At 43.3% G+C, this 25,003-nt stretch overlaps 1 protein-coding gene across 2 annotated transcripts in view; it reads right to left on the bottom strand.

The window, feature by feature from the left end:
- LOC124777498 overlaps positions 1-25,003 on the bottom strand; it is a 53,863-nt gene that overhangs the window by 21,187 nt on the left and 7,673 nt on the right. For both annotated transcript variants that reach the window (XR_007015736.1, XM_047252941.1), the window contains exon 2: positions 1,819-1,911. Coding sequence is in view for 1 of the 2 variants with exons in the window: in XM_047252941.1 (XP_047108897.1) it covers positions 1,819-1,911 (93 nt within the window). In the remaining variant the exon portion in view is untranslated. The remainder of the gene's footprint in view (positions 1-1,818; positions 1,912-25,003) is intronic.

Below are 25,003 nucleotides of genomic sequence, written 5' to 3'. Positions count from 1 at the left end.
GAGGGGGGGGGGGAATCTTAGAGAGACGCCAAGAGATGAATACGGTAAACAGATTCAGAAGGACCTAAGTTGCACTGGTTACTCGGAGATGAAGAGGCTTGCACAGGATAGAGTTGAATGGAGAGCTGCATCGAATCGGTCTTTGGACTGAAGACCACAACAACATGATATTCGATTTTTTTCTCTTTGATAATTCCTTCCGTAACATAACTGAGCTGTTAAACAGAAATAGATAATTACGTACCTCTAAATATACAATATGTACCTGTATTACCCATGTGTAACAGCTACGCGTATTCCACGCTACAATTTTAATCGCAAATATGACCTACAGAACCAACCAAGTAAGTTATTTCACTAGATGTTTATACGATATCAGATCAAAAGTATCCGGACAACTAATAGTTGACATAAATATCGTCAGTGTCCACCCGTCGCCTTTATGACTCACCTCCGCTGGGGACACTTTGGATGATGTGTTTGTAGAGGAATGGCAATCCAGTCTTCTTAGGAGCTGAAACCAGAGATGGCGGATGCTAGAGCCTGGAGCGAACCCGAAGTTCTAACTCATTTGAAAAGTGTTCACAACTGCCATGGGGGACAGCGTGTCGGTGACATGGGTCTGTCGATTGTCTTGGAAGGTGACAGTTAATGCCCAGCCACAGTGCACGAGGTGACTCGCCATTTCCCGCCGAGTCACCCGCCAAAACTACGTTCTTCCTGTGTGGTACAAAGCCACTGAAATTACCAGTTCCAGCAGTTAGAACAGGCTCAGGAACATCACCTCTCGACGCTTCAAGCAAGGAGTGCCACCTTCACTGGTGAGTCGCTGTACACGCCGATGAGAAGGAATTAGTTCGTCTAGAATCAAGTGAATTAATGCACTCCGCTAATCAAATGGGCATCATTGAATCTGTTGGTGGAGGTATTCTAATGCATAAATGATCTGTAACAGCGTTCCAGCTGTGTTTACCATGCTCTCTCAGCGGTGAGTCGTTACAGCAACCTATTGGCTGACCATGTGAATTGACTGCTGGTCTACAGCACCCAGCAGGCGCCATGTACTTTCAACAACACAGTGCCCCACAATCAGTCACACCGCAACTGTCAGGGCGCTCATTGAGCGTACAGCATCAGGTGATCTGACCTCAGTCACACTGAGCACATATGGAGCGCAATCGAACCACTCTCCAACACTTGCGGATGGTCGTGAATCGGGAAGGCTCCCTGGCACCTAGCGTGGATTGCGTTCCCACGATGTGAGACCGCCGTTATCACTGTCAAAGTGGATTCTACAGGAGTCTGGCCAGCTATCTTTAATCAATTCGCTCATGAGTGTGCATCAACAGGTTTACATTTAACGAAAATGTGTAAGAAAATCGAGTGAATGTTAAGCCCACTCTTTTACATTTCACTTGCTAGTAAATCAGCTTGTTACAGCTCATTCACGTTTCATGTTACATCCAAGTTAAAAGCAAGTTGAAACGTTGCTGATCGTATTACTTTTTTTATCCAAATCAGTAAATTCATTAGGCATCTGTATATCTACATCTGCGTGGATACTCTGCAAATCACGCAAGAGTGCCTGGATGAATGGAGATATGTTCTTTCTAGAAATGAGTACATCTTAGACAGATATCCAAGTTAAAAATAGAGTAAAAGTCAAAATAAAGGTAAAAAACAATTGAACATGTAGAGTCATGGTAGTTACATATAAATTTTACGATTTACTTCTATGGACTACACTCCAGCAGCAGTTACAAGACAGAATGCTGTTTGGTTGCAGTATACTGCCGTCTGTACGACACCTCCGCTTACCTTTCATCAGTGCGGGTCTCAGCTTCTCGATAGCATTCGAAACACAGGCGTTGATGTCAGGGTCATTCCTCGAACACACGGGGACGTAGTCCGCTGCAACAAACAGAACGCAGCAGTGTTATACCCTGAAACTACAGTTACACTTTATAAAAGTTCTCTTTCCTGTTTACGTTTTACGTCAAAACTAATTAAAATGATGTTTGCGGTGTTGTTAGTTGAATAAAAGTCCTCTTGTTCGAAAAGAGGGACTGTACTACTCGTTATTAGATTCTGCTTTTTCATCTAATTATTGGCTATGTAAATACTAAGACAATCAAATTATGAGAAGTTAAGTTGAATTGTAGCTTTTTTTTTTTTTTACAGAGAAGCGTCGTCTGGCTAGAAGAGATAAATAAGAAACAACTGAAATCAATTAACATGTATGTGAAGCTTTCCTTGCATAGCATAGGAATAGCTTCGTGATAACTCTACGAAAAGAAGCACTTCATTTGACGGTGAGGTCCCTCGCAGTTGGAGAGGCGCTGGCGAAGGCACGGTGGAGCCCTTCCACGTCAGCAGAAGACCCGCCCGTACATCGAGGTGTTCACCAGGCACAATGATACTTATTGTCTCCAATAGCGAGTAGCGAGTTTTGTGTATTATTCGTTGCCTGTGCTAGTTATTCGTTACAACCAAACAGATAACATAGACGCTAAATATACTGCTGATGACAAAATGAATCTTCAAATGCGAACATTTTAGATTAAGTTTGACAGTCGCCCTTTCGAATATCCCTTTGAAATACGAAGAACTATAACGTCATATTTATTGTTCTTCCCACTACGCGTTTCGGAGGCTTTACTTCAAACATGCGCTGGAGTTATGTCAGTTAATAATGCATGGGTGCACGTATTTTATGTACGATTTTTGTGCGCAACTTATGGCCCTGTCTTTCAATGGTCTCAGGCGGTTATTCCAGTAGTATTTACATATGACATACGTTGCCTCTAAACTGAACTAAGCCAAATAAGCTTTGCTTCATTTTATAGGCAGTGTATGTGACGTAAATACGAGGGCTATGCAGAAATTTAAGTCTGATTTACTGTAAAATGTAATCCATCACAGATTTTTTTCAAAAAAATGTTTTTACTTAATTCCTTACATATTTCACTATTATTCTAAGAAGTTTTCATCTTTGTTTAAGCATTTGTCATAACGTGCTACAAACGTTTGTATCCCTAAGACATCGACATCAGCCGCCTGTGTGAACAACCAGCCCCCCCCCCACCCCTCCCTTTGGGTCCGGGGTTTCGAATAGGCTCGAGGTATTCCTGCCTGTTGTAAGAGGCGACTAAAAGGAGTCTCACACGTTTCGGCCTTTATGTAATAGTCCCCTGTAGGGTTTGACCTCCATTTTTCCAAATTCTACAGAAGTGCGGGCCATATGGAGAAGGACGCCTTAGTTTGTGCATGAGTTATCCATAGTGCCATTAGATTGGATCTCCTGAATCTCTTGTCACGGCTTTGCATCTCCACCTGCAATTCAGCTATCTGGGCGAGGACACTCTCTGGGGTAGGTCATCTTCTTCTGTCATCTCCTGTCCCCTTTTGCCCTCATGACAATACTGGATTTCTCTGCGCCTAATATCCAGCACGGTACCCAGCCCGTTGTGGTGGGCCTATCATGTACCCATTTGGTGGTAGCCCCCTCACAACACAGGGAATACACTGCTGATACCTGAGCTGTAAACTCCCCAAGTATGCCAAGGTGTAGATGCCTGTCGTCCTGGAGCATCTGGACTCCTGGCAATGGCCATCAAGCCAGGTGGCCTTTGCTGTGGCTGGATGGCGCCCATTGGGAGAGCCCCTGATCGGAGTGGGTGGCATCAGAGCGGATGACCCGCAATGAAGTGGACTAAGTCATCTTTTGCTGGGGACCAAATGGCCTCAGCAGTCTCTAAGAAAGGAAAGAGTGATTACAACACTGACAGGTATGATCCTAAATCATTCCCCTCCTTAGTAATACCTTGGGAGGCACGTAGGGCTTCAGAGCGATAGAATTCTTATTCGCCAATTTACTTATTTTGTAGCAGAACTGATGGGTACTCCTTCATGGAAACAAAGCCTCTGGTTTTTGTTGAGCACCTGGGAAATGATAGCGCTATCCAAAATGCACAATGGGTCAGTTTTGATTCAGACAGCATCCCCAACCCAGTCCTGGGCGTTACTCGCCTGTGACAAGCTGGGTGATATCACTGTTTCAGTCACTCCCCATAAAAGCCTCAATATGGTCCAGGGAATTATTTTTCATCGCGACCTCCTGTTACACTCTGATGACGAGCTACATGCCAATTTAGAAAGGTGGGGTGTTCGTTTCATCTGGCGCGTTTATAGGAGACCCAAAAACAATAGGGTTGACACTGGTGCCTTTATCTTGGCCATTGAGAGTGATTCGTTACCTGAAAAGGTCAAGGTTATGATTTACCGGTGTGACGTCAAACCCTTTGTCCCTCCCGTTACGCGATACTTTAAGTGTTGGAAATTTGGGCACATGTCCTCCAGGTGCCCTTCCAATGCCACATGTAGAGACTACAGCTGTTCACTGCATCTGAATACTCCATTTGTGCCTCCTCTTACCTGTGTGAACTGTGGACAGCATAACTCCCCTGCTCACCAGCCTGCCCGATACTCCAAAAGGAGCGCAAAATTATGGAGTACAAGACCCTGGCTGGACAGCCTATCTTACCACAAGGCTAAACTAAAATATGAACCACTAAACCCTGCTGCCATGCTATTTTCATATGCTGCCGCCGCAACGGCGTCGCACTCGACGACGTCGTTATGCCCTTGCTCTAAGGTTGGTCCTGTGGGGCCTCAGGGTCGCCCATCTTCCTCCCCCAACCAGGTGGCTGGAGGTACATCCTCTTCTGTTGCTCCCAGAGCTTCTACTTTGGGAGCATCGCCCCCCCCCCCCCCCCCAAAATGCCAGGGGACATCTGTTCCCTCCACCCAGCTGGGGAAGCAATGGCCTCCCCTGGCTCCTCTTATGCGGATGGAGTCCCTTGGGACGCTACCTTACACAGTCCCCTCACCCCCCCATAGTCCAGTGGACACCAGTCAGTGGTTGAAATATCCACTGACTGCTGGTCAAAAGGTTTCAAGGTCGTCCTCTGTCCCTGAAGCTACTTCCAAGAAGCCCTCCTGGCAAGCACCCAAGGAGTGGCAAGAGGGCAAAACTTCAAAGAAGAAGTCCACTAATAAACGGGAGCCTCCAGTGCAGCCTACACCAGCACTCCCCCACAGATATGTGTCTGAGGTCGAGGTGGAGATTCTGGTGTCCCCTGAGGACCTAGGTCTCGCTGATGCTCTGATGCAATGGTGCTAGATGCCAATGCTCAATCACTGGCGACAGGTGATTCTGAGGCCTAATGTGCCTCCTTGGTCACTCCATGCCACCCCAGATAACAGAAAGCTTCATTCTCCAGTGGAACTGCGGTGGCTTTTTCTCCCAACTTGCTGAGTTATGTCAACTCTTAAGCAATAAACCTGCCTTTTGCATTGTCCTTTAAGACACCTGGTTTCCCCCAATGCAGACACCCACCCTTCATGGCTACTGGGGCTACTACAAAAACCGTCCTGCCTTTGACAGACTGTCAGGTGGAGTGAGTATTTTCGTCCTCACCTCTGTCTGTAGCGAACTTGCGCCCCTTCAAACAGCTTTGGAAACTGTGGCTGTCAGGGTGAGAACACCGCAGGAAATCACCATCTGTTACATTCTCTCCAGATGGTGAAGCCCCACCCCATGTTTTTGCTGCATTCATTTCGCAACTCCCCCCACCTTTTCTGCTTCTGGGTGATTTTAACACCCATAACCCCTTGTGGGATGGAGCCAAGGTTAATGGCCATGCAAAGATGTTGAGGAACTACTCACTCGCCTTGGCCTTTACCTACTAAATACAGGTGCCCTCACACATTTCATTGTGGCAAATGGCACATATTCAGCCATTGATCTCTCGGTTTGCAGTCCTGGCCTTCTCCAGTTTACTTTCCCTACCACAGCATTCCTCTTCTCAGCGCCTGCCCAGGTGAGTTCTTCCCAAGGCTGACTGGAACACTTTCACATCCGCTACCCACATAGAGTATCCGTTGCATGCCACCATCGATGAAGTGATCCATGTCGTCACTAATAATATTGTTTCTGCAGCTGAATCAGCAATCCCTCGTTCATCTGGTTACCCCCAGTGGAAGTCAGTTCATTGGTGGTCACCTGAAATCACTGCAGCCATTAGAGATTGTAGGCGGGCCCTCCAACGACATAAGCGCCACCTATACCAGGAGAACCTTATTACCTTCAAATGAATCTGAGTGCAGGTTTGCCTCCTCATCAAACGAAGGAAGCAGGAGTGTTGGGAACACTATGTCTCCACTATTGGAACAGGACCTCCCCCTCTCAGGTTTTGACCAAGCTCTGCCGACTTTATGGCTACCAGAACCCAGCAGATGAATCTGGAATTTCCAAAAAGGGAGCTGTCTCAGCCAATCTCGACGTAATTGCAGAGCATCTTGCTGAGCATTATGCTCACGTCTCTGCATCAGAGAATTAGCACCCCACCTTTCGTCTCCTCAAACAAAGGGTGGTGCGACAACACCTCATTTCTGCTCCACGCCACTCTGAGCCTTATAATGCTCCCTTCAGTGAGTGGGAATTCCTCAGTGCCCTTGCCAACTGTCCTGGCACATCCCCTGGCCCAGGTCACATCCATTCACAAATGCTGAAACATCTGTCAACGGATTCCGAACGCTACTTCCTAGTTGTCTTCAACAGCATTTGGAGCGATAGCGACTTCCCATCGCAATGGCGGGAAAGTGTCATCATTACAGTGCTAAAGTCCAGGAAGAACCCACTAGATGTTGACAGCTATCATCCCATCAGCCCCACCAATTTTCTGTGCAAGCTGCTTTAACATATTGTGAGCCAGCAGTTGTGTTGGCTTCTTGAGTCTTTGGACCTGCTGGCTCCGTCCCAGGGCTGTTTTCACCAAGGACGCTCCACCATTGACAACTTGGTGTACCTGGAGTCTGCCATTCAACCAGCCTTCTCCTGGCGACAACATCTCATTGTCATCTTTTTCGATCTCACAAAGGTCTACAAAACCATTTGGCGACACCACATCCTCGCTACACTGCATGAGTGGGGTCTGGGATCCACTCCCGATTTTTATACAGAACTTTTTATCACACCACACTTTCAGAGTGGTGTGCTTCCCATAGTGCACCCCATATACAAGAGAATGGGGTCTCACAGGGATCTGTCCTGAGTGTCCCATTCTTTTTAATTATCGTCAATGGTCTCGCATTAGCAGTAGGATCGTCAGTATCTCCTCTCCTACACGCTGACGATTTTTGTACTTCGTTCTTCTCCTCTTATACTGTTGCAACTGAACGCCTTCTGCAGGGAGCTATACAGAAGGTGCAATCGTGAGCCCTCACTCACGGCTTTTAGTTTTCGGCCACCAAAACTTGCGTGATACACCTTTATCGTCGTCTTACCATCCAGCGCCATCCAGAACTTTACCTTGATGACCAACTACTAGATGTAGTGGAGAGTTACTGCTTTCTGGGACTCGTCTTCGACGCCTGCTTAAGTTAGCTTCCACGTCTTTGTCAGCTTATTCGATGCCTTAGCCACACGACTGGGGTGCTGATCGTCATACACTGTTGCATCTGTACCAAGTCCTTCTACAGTCCTGTATTGATTACGGGAGCGTGGTATATAGTTCAGCAGCCCCCTCTACACTGAGTCTACTAGACCCCATCCACCACTGTGAGGTTGGCCTCGCGACGGGTGCCTTCCGATCTAGCCTCGTGAAGAGCCTACTTATGGAAGCTGCGGCTCCGGCGGCAGGTATTCCTCGCAAATTCTACCGCCCACATATATAGCTCGCCTCGCCATCCAAATTACCGTCTCTTTTCCCCAACACGGCTGTCCATCTCCCAGAATGGCGGCCTAGAACTGGGCTTCCCTTCGCCGCCCGTATCTGGTCACTTCTTCATGAAATCGGCGCTTCCCCCTTACCACCTTTTTTCTGCAGGTCCACTTCCGTACACCTCTAAGGTCCATATTTCGACCACGGCTTCGGTTGGACCTATTGCAAGGCCCCAAAGGCTCAGTTCGACCTAAGGCCCTATGTCGGGATTCTATCTGTGTTCTTGGCTCAGTTCCACCTGAGGCCCTCTGTCGGTATTTTATCTGTCTTCCATGCCACTTTGAGGGCTCAGAAATAATCTACACCGATGGATCACTGGCTGATGGTCTTGTTGGCTACGCTTATGCTCACGTTGGCCATACTGAACAACGCTCCTTGCTGGATGGCTCCAGCATTTTCACAGCAGAGTTGGTTGCCATCTACCGCGCTCTTGATCACATCCGCTCCTGCTCTGGAGAGTCCTTTATTTGTAGTGACTCCTTAAGCAGCCTACAAACTCTCGACCAGTGCTTCCCCAGGCATCCTTATGTACTCAATGACCTTCATTTGGACCCCAGGCCATGTCGGGATGCCAGCCAATGAGCTTGCTGACCACCTGGCGAAGCAGGCCACCAGTAAACCATCTCTGGAGATTGCCCTACCGGAGACCGATTTGCGAGCAGTCTTCCGCCGTAATGTTTTCGCGATCTGGCATACTGAAAGGGCACTCTGAGTACACCAAATAAACTACGTGCTATCAAGGAGACGACGAATGTGTGACGGTCATCCACGCAAGCCACTCGCAGGGAATGTGTTGTCCTTTGCCGCCTCCGCATTGGCCATACGTGGCCAACACTTGGCTACATTCTCCATCACGAGGACTCACCACGGTGTCACTGTGGCTCGCTTCTGACTGTCGTGCACATCTTCCTTGACTGCCCAATTTTAGCTGCTCTGCGGCGGACTTTTAACCTTCCCAGCAGCCTTTCGTCGGCGTTGGGTGACAATTCCTCAATGGAAGATTTAGTTTTACTTTCTATTCGTGAAGCGGGTTTTTATCATATCATATAAGGGTGGGCGTTTGGCCTTCTCTCTGGGGCCTCCACCTTCCCTCCATTTTAACTTTGTCAACCTTTCTTTGCATTTGTTTGCGTTCATCTTTTCCCTACATGTGTTCATCTAGCCTTGTCTTTTTGGAGTGGACATTTTAATGTGTTGCAGAGTGGCTGGCTCATCCTCTTTTATCCTTGTGATCAGCCAGCCCAGACCATCAGCTCTATGGTTTAATACAATCTTCTATTTTTCCTTATGGTGTATGCTTTCCCTGTGATCTGGTTGTACCATTTGTTTTCTATTTAGGTGTTGTTCCGCATTCATTTTCCCCCTTTTTCTTTCCCAAACGTACTTTGGGAATTGTTTTACCCTGGGCCTTGTTTGCGTGTGGAACAAGGGACTGATGATCCTGTAGTTTGGTCCCTTTATCCCTCAAATCAACCAACCAACCTCGTCACCTGTCGCGAAGCGTTTGCAGCCGAGAAACTCCTTTAGACAGCGGAACAATTGAAAATCGCTCGGCAACAAGTCTGGATCGTGCAGCAGGTGGACAGTCTATTCTCATCCTAAAGGTCTGATCAGATTTTGGGTGTGAATGGCAGAATGGGATCTGGAATTATGACGCAATAGCAGAATTCCAGACTCAGAAAGCCACATCGCTTAGTCTATTACGGACAACGAAGTTTAGCCAGGATAGCGCAGTAGGTAGCTGCGTCAACTATTGTCCCTTACTCATAACCCTACTAAAAAATCTCCATTTCTGTCCCAAAAATCAGTTGCCATAACCTTACAAGTTGAGATTGTCTGCTTGTCTTTGTCTTTGATACGCGATATCGGGTGACGCCATTGCATTAACTGACGTTTAGATTCTGGGGTCATGTAAGAAACTCACGTCTCGTACCCTATGTCAGATCTCTAAAAATTGATCGCCTTTCTTATGATACTAGTCCAAAAAATCAAAAGCACAAGCCGTTTTTTTCCATTTTGTGTTTTCCGATATGCAGTCTGGGAACGAAATGTGTACAGAATTTCCTAAACAACAATTTTTCTGAGACAAGTCCACAGTTTTTACACCCGCATTCGAAATTTCCAGTGCTAAAGCTGAAATTGTCATTCGCTGGTCTTCACGAATCTTTTCTTCCGCGGCTTCGACCGAATCTTCTGAGATCACTAATGGTCGACCTGATCGCAGTTCATCGCAGACATTTTCCCGTCCGTCCTTGAAAGCTCTCACCCATTTAGACACCTTGCCGTCACTCATCGCAATGGAACCCTGCGCCTCACTTATCTGTCGTTGAATTCCCGCTGCTACAATGTTCCTTGCCGTCAAAAACCGTATCACTGTCCGTATTTCGTAGTCAATGGGCTGATTAATTGTTTTAAACATTTTGAACTGAGACTGTAAACAGCACACTGCAACAATAACAATGCAAATACCGCCGTTTGACGAACAAGGTATGTCGGCAGTCGGTGCGTTTGCGTGTTTCAGTGTTCGTGCGATATACGATAGTTAGCGCGATTCAGACCTTACTTTCCGAATGACCCTCGTACTACTGGAAAAGCTGCGTGTGACCACTAAAATACAGTGCACCAGGTTGCATGCCAAAGTCCTACATAACCAAAAGTGGAAGGGAATGGACCAGTGCAGATGAAAGTGTATTAATTATATTTAGCCAGATGTTTTAATTATTATAATACATTTTACTTAAAGTCGATCTTCGGTATTTTACAACCTTACCTGGTAAAGGGTGAGTGGTGATAGAAACAATGGTGTTAAACAGCTTTTGAAGTACAATCGCAAACAGCGTTCAGGTGAGCATGATAAGTCATACATCCATAACAAGATAGTAAGAAAGCTCTGTGGTACAAAGATTATAGCTGTATGTTAGCTACGGCAGCATGATCTTTGTCGTCTTCATAGACAGTTCGTACGTTTCTACTCAGTCACTGAAAGGCCGATATAAATGGCATTGTTCTTATTTTATCACCATAATCCTTCTAAGTTTATGATTTCACAGACAGTCTTTCGAAAATGTTTGAATGGATACACGTACTGAGACTTCTCAGATACGTGGAACTTGGCTGTGTCATTTTAAAACAAAAGAAAGAATGGGTAAGGATAGAGAAGATGGGCGGGAAAATAGTGTTCGAAAATTGCTCTCATCATACAGATATTCGATATTCGAGTATTCGAGGCGTATCCATCGTCCTTACAAGACAGATAATCTAGAAACCAAATATTGCTTAGAAGTATGGCTGTATCACAAAAGTGCACCATAACGTGGATTAACATACAGTCCGAACCGTTTCTCGACCGCTAAGACCCAGTGCGCTGCCTGCAGATGAAAGGCGTGGGGCTGAGGCGACGATAAAACACTCGTGCAGCGCACCCATTTCAGTGTCATGCATCGATTCATTCCCTATGCTTACACCATGATTTTGGTAATACAGAAAAAAATTCAAATTATTTTCATTTTCTTGTTAAATTAGAAATAATTCGATGTTTTATAAGATTCATGTTCCAGAAAGATTCTTGGTTTTAACCCACGCTCGTTATGGAGGAAAAGGATGATTTGCGGTGGGTATAGAGTGCCTGCCCTTGCTGCTTTTCGAAGAGCAGACCTGTACGAGGTGTGTGCGAAAAGTAACGGCCGTATGTTTATATTTCATTGTTGATGTCTTTTTTATTGTGTACGAGGTGTGTGCGAAAAGTAACGGCCGTATGTTTATATTTTATTGTTGATGTCTTTTTTATGACACTGCAGATTTAGATTTCAATTTACAGTGCAGCTATTATCGATGCGATATAAGTAGTCATTCCAACCTAATTCAGGCTTGTAGATTGTGTCATTATAATTACGATCAGTCTCCATGACTACTTATAGCGTAGTGATGACAGCTACACTATCGGTTGAAATCTAGCTCTACAATGTAATAAAAAGGACAGAGGATATTACGACCAGCTTCCAGTAATGGAGACTGCTTGAGTTTTTGTTCTGGCATGGCAGAAATGAATGAGGACACAGTATTGACTGTTGTATTTATCCCACTCCGATATGACATATCCACTTCTAGTCACCCATGGCGATGTGGGGAAAACAAACCATTTCCGTCTAGTCGGTAGTGCTCTAAAAATGTTCGTCCACTTTTCATCAAAAACATTCGTACAGTCAACACTGTGTAAACATCCCTTCATTACTATACGTCCCTAAACCAAGCACACTTCTTAATGAATTTAAATAGTTCTAGATAATTTTCAGACAAAAATGGAATTACCACAAGTACTGGCAACAGCAACGATTTTCGGAGCGACTGTTGTTTGCTTTCACTTAGCAATAGATTTCAGTCTTTTGATTGAATAGTTGTTTGATTAAGGAACTATTAAATCAAAAGACTGAAATCTATTGCCCCATATGTCATGTACTGATGCAAGTTGTTAGTTTTTAACATGATAGCTGCACTGTCGTTCAAATCTAGATCTGTAGTACAATTAATAAGACAGATAACTTTCTGAACGATGCTAACCTTCTGGATTACATAACGTTGTGGGGTGTAATCACTCACGTTTCACTTCTTTTAACGCAGACCAGCAATTATAGGTGACACGCAATGTGTGTGTGTGTGTGTGTATGTGTGTTTCTTTTATTTCCGTCATTCCTTCTTTGACGTATAGGTTGACCTGCAGCGCCGAAACACTACATCCTTTCTAATCCGTGCACTTAGTACTTGGTCTTTCACTCTAGTTGTTCCCTCTTGGTTCTTCTACTTCTGTATGTTGTCCATACTTCCCTATAGCTTAATCCTATTTTTCTCAAGAGCTCATTTTGGACCATTTTACACCGTCGAACTCTTTTTTCCAGGTTTACATATCCTAAGAACGTGTCAAGACAGTCTTGCTTCCATTATCAGCTGCCACGTCAGAACTGCTTCCCTGGTGCTTTTAACTTTCCTAAAGCTAAAGTGATTGTCATGTAACAGATCCTCGACTTTCTTTTCCATTCTTCTGTATATTATTCTTGTTGGCAACTTGAATGCATGACTTGTTAAGCTGATTGTGCGATAATTCTCGCACTTGTCGGCTCTTGTAATCTTCGGAACTGTGTGGATGTCTCACAGTAAATCAGTAGTCTCGCACATTCTACACACCAGCGTAAGTAGTCGTTTTGCTGCCACTGCCCCCAATGATTTTAGTAATTCCTATTGAATGTTATGTGTCCGTTAAGCCAGATTACCTCTTAATTATATCAAAACTCTTTTGAATTCTTGTTCTAATACAAGATCCGCTATCTCTTCCCTATCGACTCCTGTTTCTTCCTCCATTACGTCATTAGACAAGTCCTTCCCCTCATAGTGGCCTATGCACTCCTGCCGCATATTCGCTTTCTCCTCTGCATTTAACAGTGGAATTCCTTCCCACTGTATTCTTAATGTAACCACCCTTGTTTTTAATTTCACCAAAGGTTGCTTCGACTTTTTGGTGTACTAGATCAGTCCTTCCGACAATCATTTCTTATTCGCTTTCTTCACATTTAATGCAACCGTTTTGCCTTAACCTCCCTACACTTTCCATTTATTTCATTCCTAAGTGACTTGTATCTATGTATTCCTAAATATCCCTGAACATAGCCTCAGACAACTTAAAGCATATCTGTACATTCCTTGGTGCTTCTGTATTCCCTTCTTTTTTTGCAATAATTCTTCCTGGCTAGTCTCTTAAACTTCAGCCTACTCTTCATGATTACTAAATTGTGTTCTGAGTCTGTATCTCCTCCTGCGTAAATTCAGTTTCTGGTTTCGGAATCTCTTCCTGGTTATGATGTAATCTAACTGAAATCTTCCCGTATCTCCCACCATTTTTCAAGCATAACTGCTGCTTTTGTGATGCTTGAATACAGTATTCGCTGTTACTAGTTGGTTGCAGAAATCAGTTACTCTTTCTCCTCTGTCATTTCTACTATCAAGCCCATATTCTCCCGTAGCACTTTCTTCTACTCCTTCCCCTAAAGCCGCATTCCAATCGACTGTTAAATTTTCATCCTCCTTTACGTACTGAATTACCCGCTCAATACCCTCATATACTTTTTCTGTCTCTTCATCTTCTGCTTGCTCTGAACTACAGCTGTCGGTGTTCGTTTGCTATCGATTCCCGATGAGAATAACCCTATCACTGAACTGTTCGCAGTAGTTCATTCTCTGACCTACCTTCCTGTTCACAACGAATCCTACACTCCCCTTACACCGTTTTCTGCTGCTGTTAATATTACTCTACACCCATCTGACTAGAAAACCTTCTCTTCTTTCCATTTCGTTTCATTATCCGTCACTACATCTAGCGTTTTCCTCTTCAGATTTTCTAGCTTTCCTACTACGTTCAAACTTCTTACACTCCAAGCTCGGCCCGTAGAACGATATCCTTCCGTTGGTTGTTCAATCTTTTCCTCGTGGTCACCTCCCCCTTGACAGTTCCCAGCCGGCGATCTGAATGGGGGATTAGTCCGGAATCATCTGCCAATGCAGAAATTATCAATACACTTATTCGATTACATTCAACATGTCCTTTGGATACACATTGTTGTACAGGGTTATTACAAATGATTGAAGGGATTTCACAGCTCTACAATAACTTTATTATTTGAGATATTTTCACAATGCTTTGCACACACATACAAAAACTCAAAAAGTTTTTTTAGGCATTCACAAATGTTCGATATGTGCCCCTTTAGTGATTCGGCAGACATCAAGCCAATAATCAAGTTCCTCCCACACTCGGCGCAGCATGTCCCCATCAATGAGTTCGAAAGCACCGTTGATGCGAGCTCGCAGTTCTGGCACGGTTCTTGGTAGAGGAGGTTTAAACACTGAATCTTTCACATAACCCCACAGAAAGAAATCGCATGGTGTTAAGTCGGGAGAGCGTGGAGGCCATGACATGAATTGCTGATCATGATCTCCACCACGACCGATCCATCGGTTTTCCAATCTCCTGTTTAAGAAATGCCGAACATCATGATGGAAGTGCGGTGGAGCACCATCCTGTTGAAAGATGAAGTCGGCGCTGTCGGTCTCCAGTTGTAGCATGAGCCAATTTTCCAGCATGTCCAGATACACGTGTCCTGTAACGTTTTTTTTCGCAGAAGAAAAAGGGGCCGTAAACTTTAAACCGTGAGATTGCACAAAACTTGTTAACTTTTGATGAATTGCGAATTTGCTGCACGAATGCGTGAGGATTCTCTACCGCCCAGATTCGCACATTGTGTCTGTTCACTTCACCATTAAAAAAAATGTTGCTTTATCACTGAAAACAAGTTTCGCACTGAACGTATCCTCTTCCATGAGCTGTTGCAACCGCGCCGAAAATTCAAAGCGTTTGACTTTGTCATCGGGTGTCAGGGCTTGTAGCAATTGTAAACGGTAAGGCTTCTGCTTTAGCCTTTTCCGTAAGATTTTCCAAACCGTCGGCTGCGGTACGTTTAGCTCCCTGCTTGCTTTATTCGTCGACTTCCGCGGGCTACGCGTGAAACTTGCCCGCGCGCGTTCAACCGTTTCTTCGCTCACTGCAGACCGACCCGTTGATTTCCCCTTGCAGAGGCATCCAGAAGCTTTAAACTGCGCATACCATCGCCGAACGGAGTTAGCAGTTGGTGGATCTTTGTTTAACTTCGTCCTGAAGTGTCGTTGCACTGTTATGACTGACTGATGTGAGTGCATTTCAAGCACGACATACGCTTTCTCGGCTCCTGTCGCCATTTTGTCTCACTGCGCTCTCGAGCGCTCTGGCGGCAGAAACCTGAAGAGCGGCTTCAGCCGAACAAAACTTTATGAGTTTTTCTACGTATCTGTAGTGTGTCGTGACCATATGTCAATGAATGGAGCTACAGTGAATTTATGAAATCGCTTCAATCATTTGTAATAGCCCTGTATATGTCTTTAACGGAGTAGTTTCCATTGCTTCTGCATCCTCATGCTGTTGATCGTTGTTGATTCTTCCACCTTTTAGGGGCAGCTTCTCAACCCAGGGGCAAGAGAGTGCCCTTAACCTGTCCTCTCCTCCGCCCTCTTTGAGAGGGCTGTTAGAAGGAAGACGGTAACTTCTTATTCCTGATGTCTTCGACCGCCATTAATGATGATTTTATTACAAATTTGAGCAGTGGTCGGCCTCAAACACGGGAATGAGGACGCATTGATTACTAATCCAAGACGCTATCCCTCGACAACGGGTATCGACAAGAGTCCCTAAAATAATGAAAACAGCCAGATGTCGTTAGGTACAGAGATGGGGGACTCGTCTGCTTATTCTTCACCGGACGATGTACAACAATCTTCACCGGACGATGTACAACAAACGGCATTTCCAGAATTTGTTTTAGCTTTAGTTTGTACCCAAATTACTTCACTCTCTGCAACTGGGCTCTTTTTCTCTCGTCTGATCATATTGTTCCGATCCTCTTGAGTTTATCTTCCATGAAAACTGTCCCGTCGTCAATTTTCTGCCTAAACATTTTTCTGACAGGGTATATCACGTTGTATTACTTCTTCTTTCTTGTAACTTATCCCGATCGCTTTAACTGTTTCAATTTTTACTTTATTGAAACTTCCTTACAATACCGTCTGTTTTAATCTGGTTAGTTCCATCCCTTTAATAGGCACACAGAATTTTTGCCTGAATTTTCTTCGTGTCCAAATAAATGTTTGTACACTTACTTACCTACATTATTACTTGCTTTTACTCTGTGTGTTCCTTCTTGGGTATAATTTGAACATAATATTTTTATGATCACTTTTTATGCTCTCTTGAATTTTTCAGTATCCCTCTTCCCGTTTAAAGTTGTTACCGCCCATAAACACACATTCATTATGTGTTACTTATGTGGATATTGAGATGTATTTATTTTGTTATTGTCTAGCCCGCTCGCGCTGGCTTACGTCGGCTTCTTGCACCTCCCTAGCCCCCACTGCACTCACCACTCACGAGGAGAACACGGCAAGTGTCACTACCCGATTTTCCACATACTTCGCTCGGTGTAAGAGGAGCCAAAATAAGCTAACACATGTCCCGCCTTAACAGTAGATACTGGACCGTTTCTGAAAAATGAACGTCAAATTTTTCGACATAATTTAGATGCCTTTTAGCAGGCTTTCAGTGGTGGCATAGTGGCTAACGTCGCGACCAATATATTAATTGCAAAATTACGACTGGGTTGTTATTATCTATTATCTATCTACATTTTCTAATACATGTATTTATGGTATTTTCAGATGCAAAAATCTGTTTAAATTCCCATTTTTCATTCTTGTATCAATTCCTAATTCTTTCATTTTATTCCTATGTCTATTGTTCAGGAAGATGTGGTGCATTATACCGATAGTGGAAACATCCCGAACATAAAAATTCGAAACACCACAAGCAACGCACGACGACAGTATATCTCTCCCTGGGGAAAGAAACATTGTTAAGATTACTGAACATTTCACGCGTTTTCAATAATTTTGCGGCAACCACACATAACGGATCACTTTTTCGTAATCTGGCGCTTGCACCTGGTTGTGAATCAGAATACACTACAGGAACAACACCAAAAACAATTTCAAATTATTTTTCTATTTCTTTTTACTGCTTTCACCAGATATATAATTAGTAGACGAATAAGGACAACGTTATTTCAACACACATTGGAAAAAATTCATGTAGTAATCTTCCACGTACGTGATTAGATAAACGAAAAATAAATATAGTAGTCGGGTTTCAAACACAGGGCACAAAAGTGTGAAGCCCTGATTCTAGCCACTATTCTAGCCACATGGACTGCACTGATTGCCTACTAAAAGGCATTTACATAAGGTCGAAAACTTTGAGGTTCGTATTCTCAATAACGGTCGGGTATCTACAGATAACCTGAGACATGTTCACTTATTTCGGCTCCCCTTCCACTGAGCGAGGCATCCATACAGTCGGGTTATGCCACTTGCCGCATTCTCCTCGTCAGTGTTGCAACGGCTTTCACTTGCGTTTGTCCCGGCTTTGTGCCTATATGGATTTTACATTCTGGTTTCCTATTTTATTGTGGTTGTTATCTCATCTGATTTTTTGCCCGGTACCCAACGTGTTGTATTGCCACACGGATCTATTACGTTATGTTGCTCTCTCAAAGAATTTCTTGCTATTAGGGTTAGTAGATTCCATCGTTCTCCCGGTTTCATTACCTGACTACCGTTCTTTGACAGACATTTTACTTTCATTTCACTGAGAATGCTGGGTCGTCCATTTAATCCCAGTCTGGATTTTATCCGTTATTTACTACATCCATTTTTAACTTTGGATTTTGAAAATATGGGTTATTATGTTTTCCCTATTTTTAGGGTTCCGTATCTCATTAATAAAAAAGGAATCCTTATAGGATTACTTTGTTGTCTGTTTGTCTGTCTGCGCCACTGTTAAGACCCTTTTTTTCCAGAAACGTGTAGACGTTGAAAGTTATGTCACACACTAAGGCTTATAGTTCCTTGACTATATAAAAGTCTATGCCTGTAAGTCAATGCAATCAAACGATTCTGCCATTTATGTCACATACTGTAGTACTCTCAAATTCACTCCTCGAAATCTATAGCACGTTTCCCTTTGACCTAGAATCCTGTAATTTGGCAAGAAGCAAGATTTTACTGTACGAATTAGGGAAAAATCCTAAATTTGTTCATTTGTAATTATATCAAACGAAAAATCATTGTATTTTTTACCCAGTCGCTTTTCTGTCAGTTTGTTAAAACTGCTTTTTCTCAGGAGAAGGTAGACGAAAAAAATTGACATTTATTTCACATACTAAGCCCTATGCCCCTTGGCGATGTAAAAGATTTAGACTTCTAAATCAGCACAGTCAAAAGATACGGCCAAGTATGTCACACATTTTGATGCTCGCAATTTCTATAGGGTACTTCCCGTTGACCTAGAATCTTGAAATTTGGTAAGAAGCAAGGATTGACAGTACAAGTAAAGGAAAAAATCCATTAATTGTTAATTTGTTATCCTATCACACGAAAAAAAAATTTTTTATTTGTTATCCGTCCTCCTGCCTGTCTGTTCATCTGTTAAGATCCCTTTTTGTAATCAATATCAATAGCGAAAGCCAAATTACGTTAATTATTTAAACATAAAACTGAAACATTTCCGACGGCCTTCGGATTCCTGGAACGGGTAACTTGCCAGTATCGATGTCGATAACACGTTAAAATCGTCGAGATTATCAATTCCCGGGATGGATAAATTATCTGCATACTTAATTAAGCTTGCATGGAACCCTCAAAGAGCGAATCCTACTGCACTCGCCCATTCTTTCTCCTCAGAGGTACTCGTATACCTGAAGATGCAGCTATAAGCTGCGAAACCGGTCGTTTTAACAAAGCATCATTTAACAGATGAATTTTCGTAGTTTGGCTGCACAAATTATAAAGTGTTTTGGACCAGAAATTACTTAATAACACATCACACTAGCGGGTTATTGATAAGTATCTCTGGGGTTTCAGAAGATGACTGTGTGCAAACTGAAAAGTACAGCATATACAGAATATATGAGTGTCAATCGATAGAGCATTTCTCCAAGTTTTTAAGTCACACTACAGGTGCTCAATATGGTCACCGTTTACGACGCAGGAAACGTCAGTATGGGCGGAGGAGCATGTGTGTGTGTTCTAGGTCAACAGCCCGCTTTGAAAATCTGTTGATTCTGTTGCGTATCTGCAGGTGCGCTCTAATTCGTTGCGGCAATACGGTGCGGACAATTTGCCTACATGTTTTGACACGCGTGCCTTCCAGTCGTGCACACTTCAGCTACGCAACGGCGTTTATTACGAATCGAAACCTGGAGAGATCCTCTGTCTGTACTTTTGCAGTTCCCACTCCGTTGTATTCTGAGACCCCAGAGTTATTTCTGAATAAATGTAAGTAAACTGTAACACAGAATTCAAGAATAGCTACCGCAGAACTAGTGTACACAGTTTTTATGGGTGGTTATGGATGACAGAGGCCGTAGTCTTAAGACTTTTATCGATTCAGAATTGGGGATTCCAGCACTTCTGAAAACATTACAGACTGTAGACTCCTCAAAGTAAATTTCCATTGAATATTTTATTTCCAAATATATAACTTACGCTCTGCTGCATTTTATTTGTTCCAGTAATGCTGACCTGACCACTGTAAGTAAATTATTTAACGGAAGTAGTTGGTTAAGACAGTAACCTTAAGATGCGTGACTTCGCGGAAACCAATTTTAAGCCATGTTGTTGTTGTTGTGGTCTTCAGTCCTGAGACTGGTTTGATGCAGCTCTCCATGCTACTCTATCCTGTGCAAGCTTTTTCATCTCCCAGTACCTACTGCAACCTACATCCTTCTGAATCTGCTTAGTGTATTCATCTCTTGGTCTCCCTCCACGAATTTTACCCTCCACGCTGCCCTCCAATACTAAATTGGTGATCCCTTGATGCCTCAGAACATGTTCTACGAACCGATCCGTTCTTCTGGTCAAGTTGTGCCACAAACTTCTCTTCTCCCCAATCCTATTCAATACTTCCTCATTAGTTATGTGATCTACCCATCTAATCTTCAGCATTCTTCTGTAGCACCACATTTCGAAAGCTTCTATTCTCTTCTTGTCCAAACTATTTATCGTCCATGTTTCACTTCCATACATGGCTACACTCCATACAAATACTTTCAGAAATGACTTCCTGACACCTAAATCAATACTGGATGTTAACAAATTTCTCTACTTCAGAAACGCTTTCCTTGCCATTGCCAGCCTACATTTTATATCCTCTCTACTTCGACCATCATCAGTTATTTTGCTCCCCAAATAGCAAAACTCCTTTACTACTTTAAGTGCCTCATTTCCTAATCTAATTCCCTCACCATCACCCGACTTAATTAGACTACATTCCATTATCCTTGTTTTGCTTTTGTTGATGTTCATCTTATATCCTCCTTTCAAGACACTGTCCATTCCATTCAACTGCTCTTCCAAGTCCTTTGCTGTCTCTGACAGAATTACAATGTCATCGGCGAACCTCAAAGTTTTTATTTCTTCTCCATGAATTTTAATACCTACTCCGAATTTTTCTTTTGTTTCCTTTACTGCTTGCTCAAAATACAGATTGAACAACATCGGGGAGAGGCTACAACCCTGTCTTACTCCCTTCCCAGCCACTGCTTCCCTTTCATGTCCCTCGACTCTTATAACTGCCATCTGGTTTCTGTACAAATTGTAAATAGCCTTTCGCTCCCTGTATTTTACCCCTGCCACCTTTAGAATTTGAAAGAGAGTATTCCAGTCAACATTGTCAAAAGCTTTCTAAAAGTCTACAAATGGTAGAAACGTAGGTTTGCCTTTCCGTAATCTTTCTTCTAAGATAAGTCGTAAGGTCAGTATTGCCTCACGTGTTTCAGTGTTTCTACGGAATCCAAACTGATCTTCCCCGAGGTTGGCTTCTACTAGTTTTTCCATTCGTCCGTAAAGAATTCGTGTTAGTATTTTGCAGCTGTGACTTATTAAACTGATAGTTCGGTAATTTTCACATCTGTCAACACCTGCTTTCTATGGGATTGGAATTATTATATTCTTCTTGAAGTCTGAGGGTACTTCGCCTGTTTCATACATCTTGCTCACCAGATGGTAGAGTTTTGTCAGGACTGGCTATCCCACGGCCGTCAGTAGTTCCAATGGAATATTGTCTACTCCGGGGGCCTTGTTTCGACTCAGGTCTTTCAGTGCTCTGTCAAACTCGTCACGCAGTATCATATCTCCCATTTCATCTTCATCTACATCCTCTTCCATTTCCATAATATTGTCCTCAAGTACATCGCCCTTGTATAGACCCTCTATATACTCCTCCCACCTTTCTGCTTTCCCTTCTTTGCTTAGAACTGGGTTTCCATCTGAGTTCTTGATATTCATGCAAGTCATTCTCTTATCTCCAAAGGTCTCTTTAATTTTCCTGTAGGCGGTATCTATCTTACCCCTAGTGAGATAGGCCTCTATATCCTTACATTTGTCCTCTAGCCATCCCTGCTTAGCCATTTTGCACTTCCTGTCGATCTCATTTTTGAGACGTTTGTATTCCTTTTTGCCTGTTTCACTTACTGCATTTTTATATTTTCTCCTTTCATCAATTAAATTCAATATTTCTTCTGTTACCCAAGGATTTCTACTAGCCCTCGTCTTTTTACCTACTTGATCCTCTGCTGCCTTCGCTACTTCATCCCTCAAAGCTACCCATTCTTCTTCTACTGTATTTATTTCCCCCATTCCTGTCAATTGCTCCCTTATGCTCTCCCTGAATCTCTGTACAACCTCTGGTTCTTTTAGTTTATCCAGGTCCCATCTCCTTAAATTCCCACCTTTTTGCAGTTTCTTCAGTTTTAATCTACAGGTCATAACCAATAGATTGTGGTCAGAGTCCACATCTGCCCCTGGAAATGTCTTACAATTTAAAACCTGGTTCCTAAATCTCTGTCTTACCATTATGTAATCTATCTGATACCTTTTAGTATCTCCAGGGTTCTTCCATGTATACAACCTTCTTTCATGATTCTTAAACCAAGTGTTAGTTATGATTATGTTGTGCTCTGTGCAAAATTCTACCAGGCGGCTTCCTCTTTCATTTCTTAGCCCCAATCCATATTCACCTACTATGTTTCCTTCTCTCCCTTTTCCTACACTCGAATTCCAGTCACCCATGACTATTAAATTTTCGTCTCCCTTCACAATCTGAATAATTTCTTTTATTTCATCATACATTTCTTCAATATCTTCGTCATCTGCAGAGCTAGTTGGCATATAAACTTGTACTACTGTAGTAGGTGTGGGCTTTGTATCTATCTTGGCCACAATAATGCGTTCACTATGCTGTTTGTAGTAGCTTACTCGCATTCCTATTTTCCTATTCATTATTAAACCTACTCCTGCATTACCCCTATTTGATTTTGTGTTTATAACCCTGTAGTCACCTGACCAGAAGTCTTGTTCCTCCTGCCACCGAACTTCACTAATTCCCACTATATCTAACTTCAACCTATCCATTTCCCTTTTTAAATTTTCTAACCTACCTGCCCGATTAAGGGATCTTACATTCCACGCTAAGCCATAACAGTAGCAATACCTACCCAGTATAGTAATGGATTGTTTTAGCCACACCAAACTACTGGAATTCGCCTTGTGGTTTCGACAGTTCTTTAGTACGTGACAGGAGATACCTAGTGGTAGACGGATCACAAGCAATCCCTGAAGGTCAGAGGGGCTGAATCCTATACGTTTTTGTCCCACGTACCATTGGCGAATGGATTAGGTAGGAGTACACCGTGTATTGCCCGTCGCGTACATATGGTAGACGTAAATGTATCCGAGGGGTTTGATATGCGACAAATTTAAGGACCAAGACATCACCGTAATGCTTATCGAACCTGTGTAGCACTGTTTCAAATATTTGAAACAGACAATAGTCCAACTGGAAAGCGGCATAACTGGTGAATAAGATTTCAGTCATTAACTGACGTAAATCCACAGCAATAATCTCGACGCCCTCTTCAGTGTCTCTTGTGCTTTCAGTGGTAAGTACCTCCGTCGGGAAGTTCAGCTTAGTTCAAACATAATAAGGTTGCCACTTGGTCCATGAATCAACTTCTTCGCCTCTGGAACACGATGTATCTCGAGGGGATACTTGACATGAAGCGACTTTACATTACAAACCAAACAACTTACTGTCATTGCAATTACGAAGCTCCCGTGACTAGGACAGTCATAACTGACAATATCGTTGGTTCGTATAGACAGGTTTCCTGCTACAAATGCTCACTTTCCAACCAACGGTTGCGACATATCTGCGCTTTGACCAGCGTTGCAGTTCACCTCAGTATGGCGCCCCCTGCACTGTTTACAAAACGCAAGTTACCGTCGCCCAGTTAAGGAATTACACGCGTTTGCTTCAATTCCTGTTCTCTATTATCGGTTTCGTTATCGATTTCTATCTTTCGAGAGGTACCTACAAGAGCAGCTCTCAAAATCCGACTGCAGTTAGTCGCTGACAAAATATTTTCTGCATCTCTTTTCCGGCTACATACCTGTTGATTTAATTAGCTGTTGTTCCATGTATCCTAAGCGTGCCAATCCCACAACTCACGGCTGGTTGTGATGTTCTGTCCGATCACTGTACTGGTCAGTTTAGATAGATCTGCTCCTATTTTCCACAATGGCAGCTCTTATCTATTTCCCTGTTGCCGTTCTTGAAAGGTTCTTATTTCAAGGTTCCTGGCCGGTTACAGTTGTGTGCTGCAACAGAGCTCTTGCCAGGCACTGCCAGCGAAAGTCATCTGGGCTCAAGGCTAAGTCTGGAGTAGAGTTTTAATTTATAAGGAATTTCTTAACATTGTATTTTCCATTGTAGAGTGAGAATTTATTTCGGGAAGCTATGAATCAATTATACAACTACTACTACAATGATTATCTTCTGACAATACAAATAAGTTTCAGTATCTAGTATATATGCCTCTAGCGAGACGAGAAATCGAAATTTTCGGACTTGTTACAACAGTAATTCATGAAATTTGCCACAGATTTTAAGAAAATGCTAAAAGCTTATTTGTTTCAAACAAATATTGATTAAATCACGGCAGGAAAAACAGTTTAGCACTACGAATTCGTCTCTTAGAAGTTCACATAATTTTTCAACGTTCTCGATTTCGGGATCACTTGAGGCCTTAGCTCCTCTGTTTCATATAGCACACGTTAATGCGTTACTGTGCACGGCGTTGCCTGAGTTTACATGATACCAACAGTATAGCATTCGTAATTATTTTTTCATTAACGTCGAAAGCTACACCGAGTGAGGTGCCATAGTTGTTAGCATACTGACGGCCGGAGAGGCCGAGCGGTTCTAGGCGCTACAGTCTGGAACCGCGCGACCGCTACGGTAGCAGGTTCGAATCCTGCCTCGGGCATGGATGTGTGTCATATCCTTAGGTTAGTTAGGTTTAAGTAGTTCTAAGTTCTAGGGGACTGATGACCTCAGAAGTTAAGTCCCACAGTGGTCAGAGCCATTTGAACCAATTTTTTGTTAGCACACTGGACTCGCATCCCGGAGGACGACCATTCAAATTTGCCTCCGGTCCTCGTGATCTGAGTTACCTGTTACTTCCCTAAATCACTCC

This window comes from Schistocerca piceifrons, chromosome 2 (genome assembly GCF_021461385.2).
Source record: "Schistocerca piceifrons isolate TAMUIC-IGC-003096 chromosome 2, iqSchPice1.1, whole genome shotgun sequence".
In the NCBI taxonomy this organism is placed as follows: domain Eukaryota; kingdom Metazoa; phylum Arthropoda; class Insecta; order Orthoptera; family Acrididae; genus Schistocerca; species Schistocerca piceifrons.
This window is presented reverse-complemented; position numbering and strand designations above follow the sequence as displayed.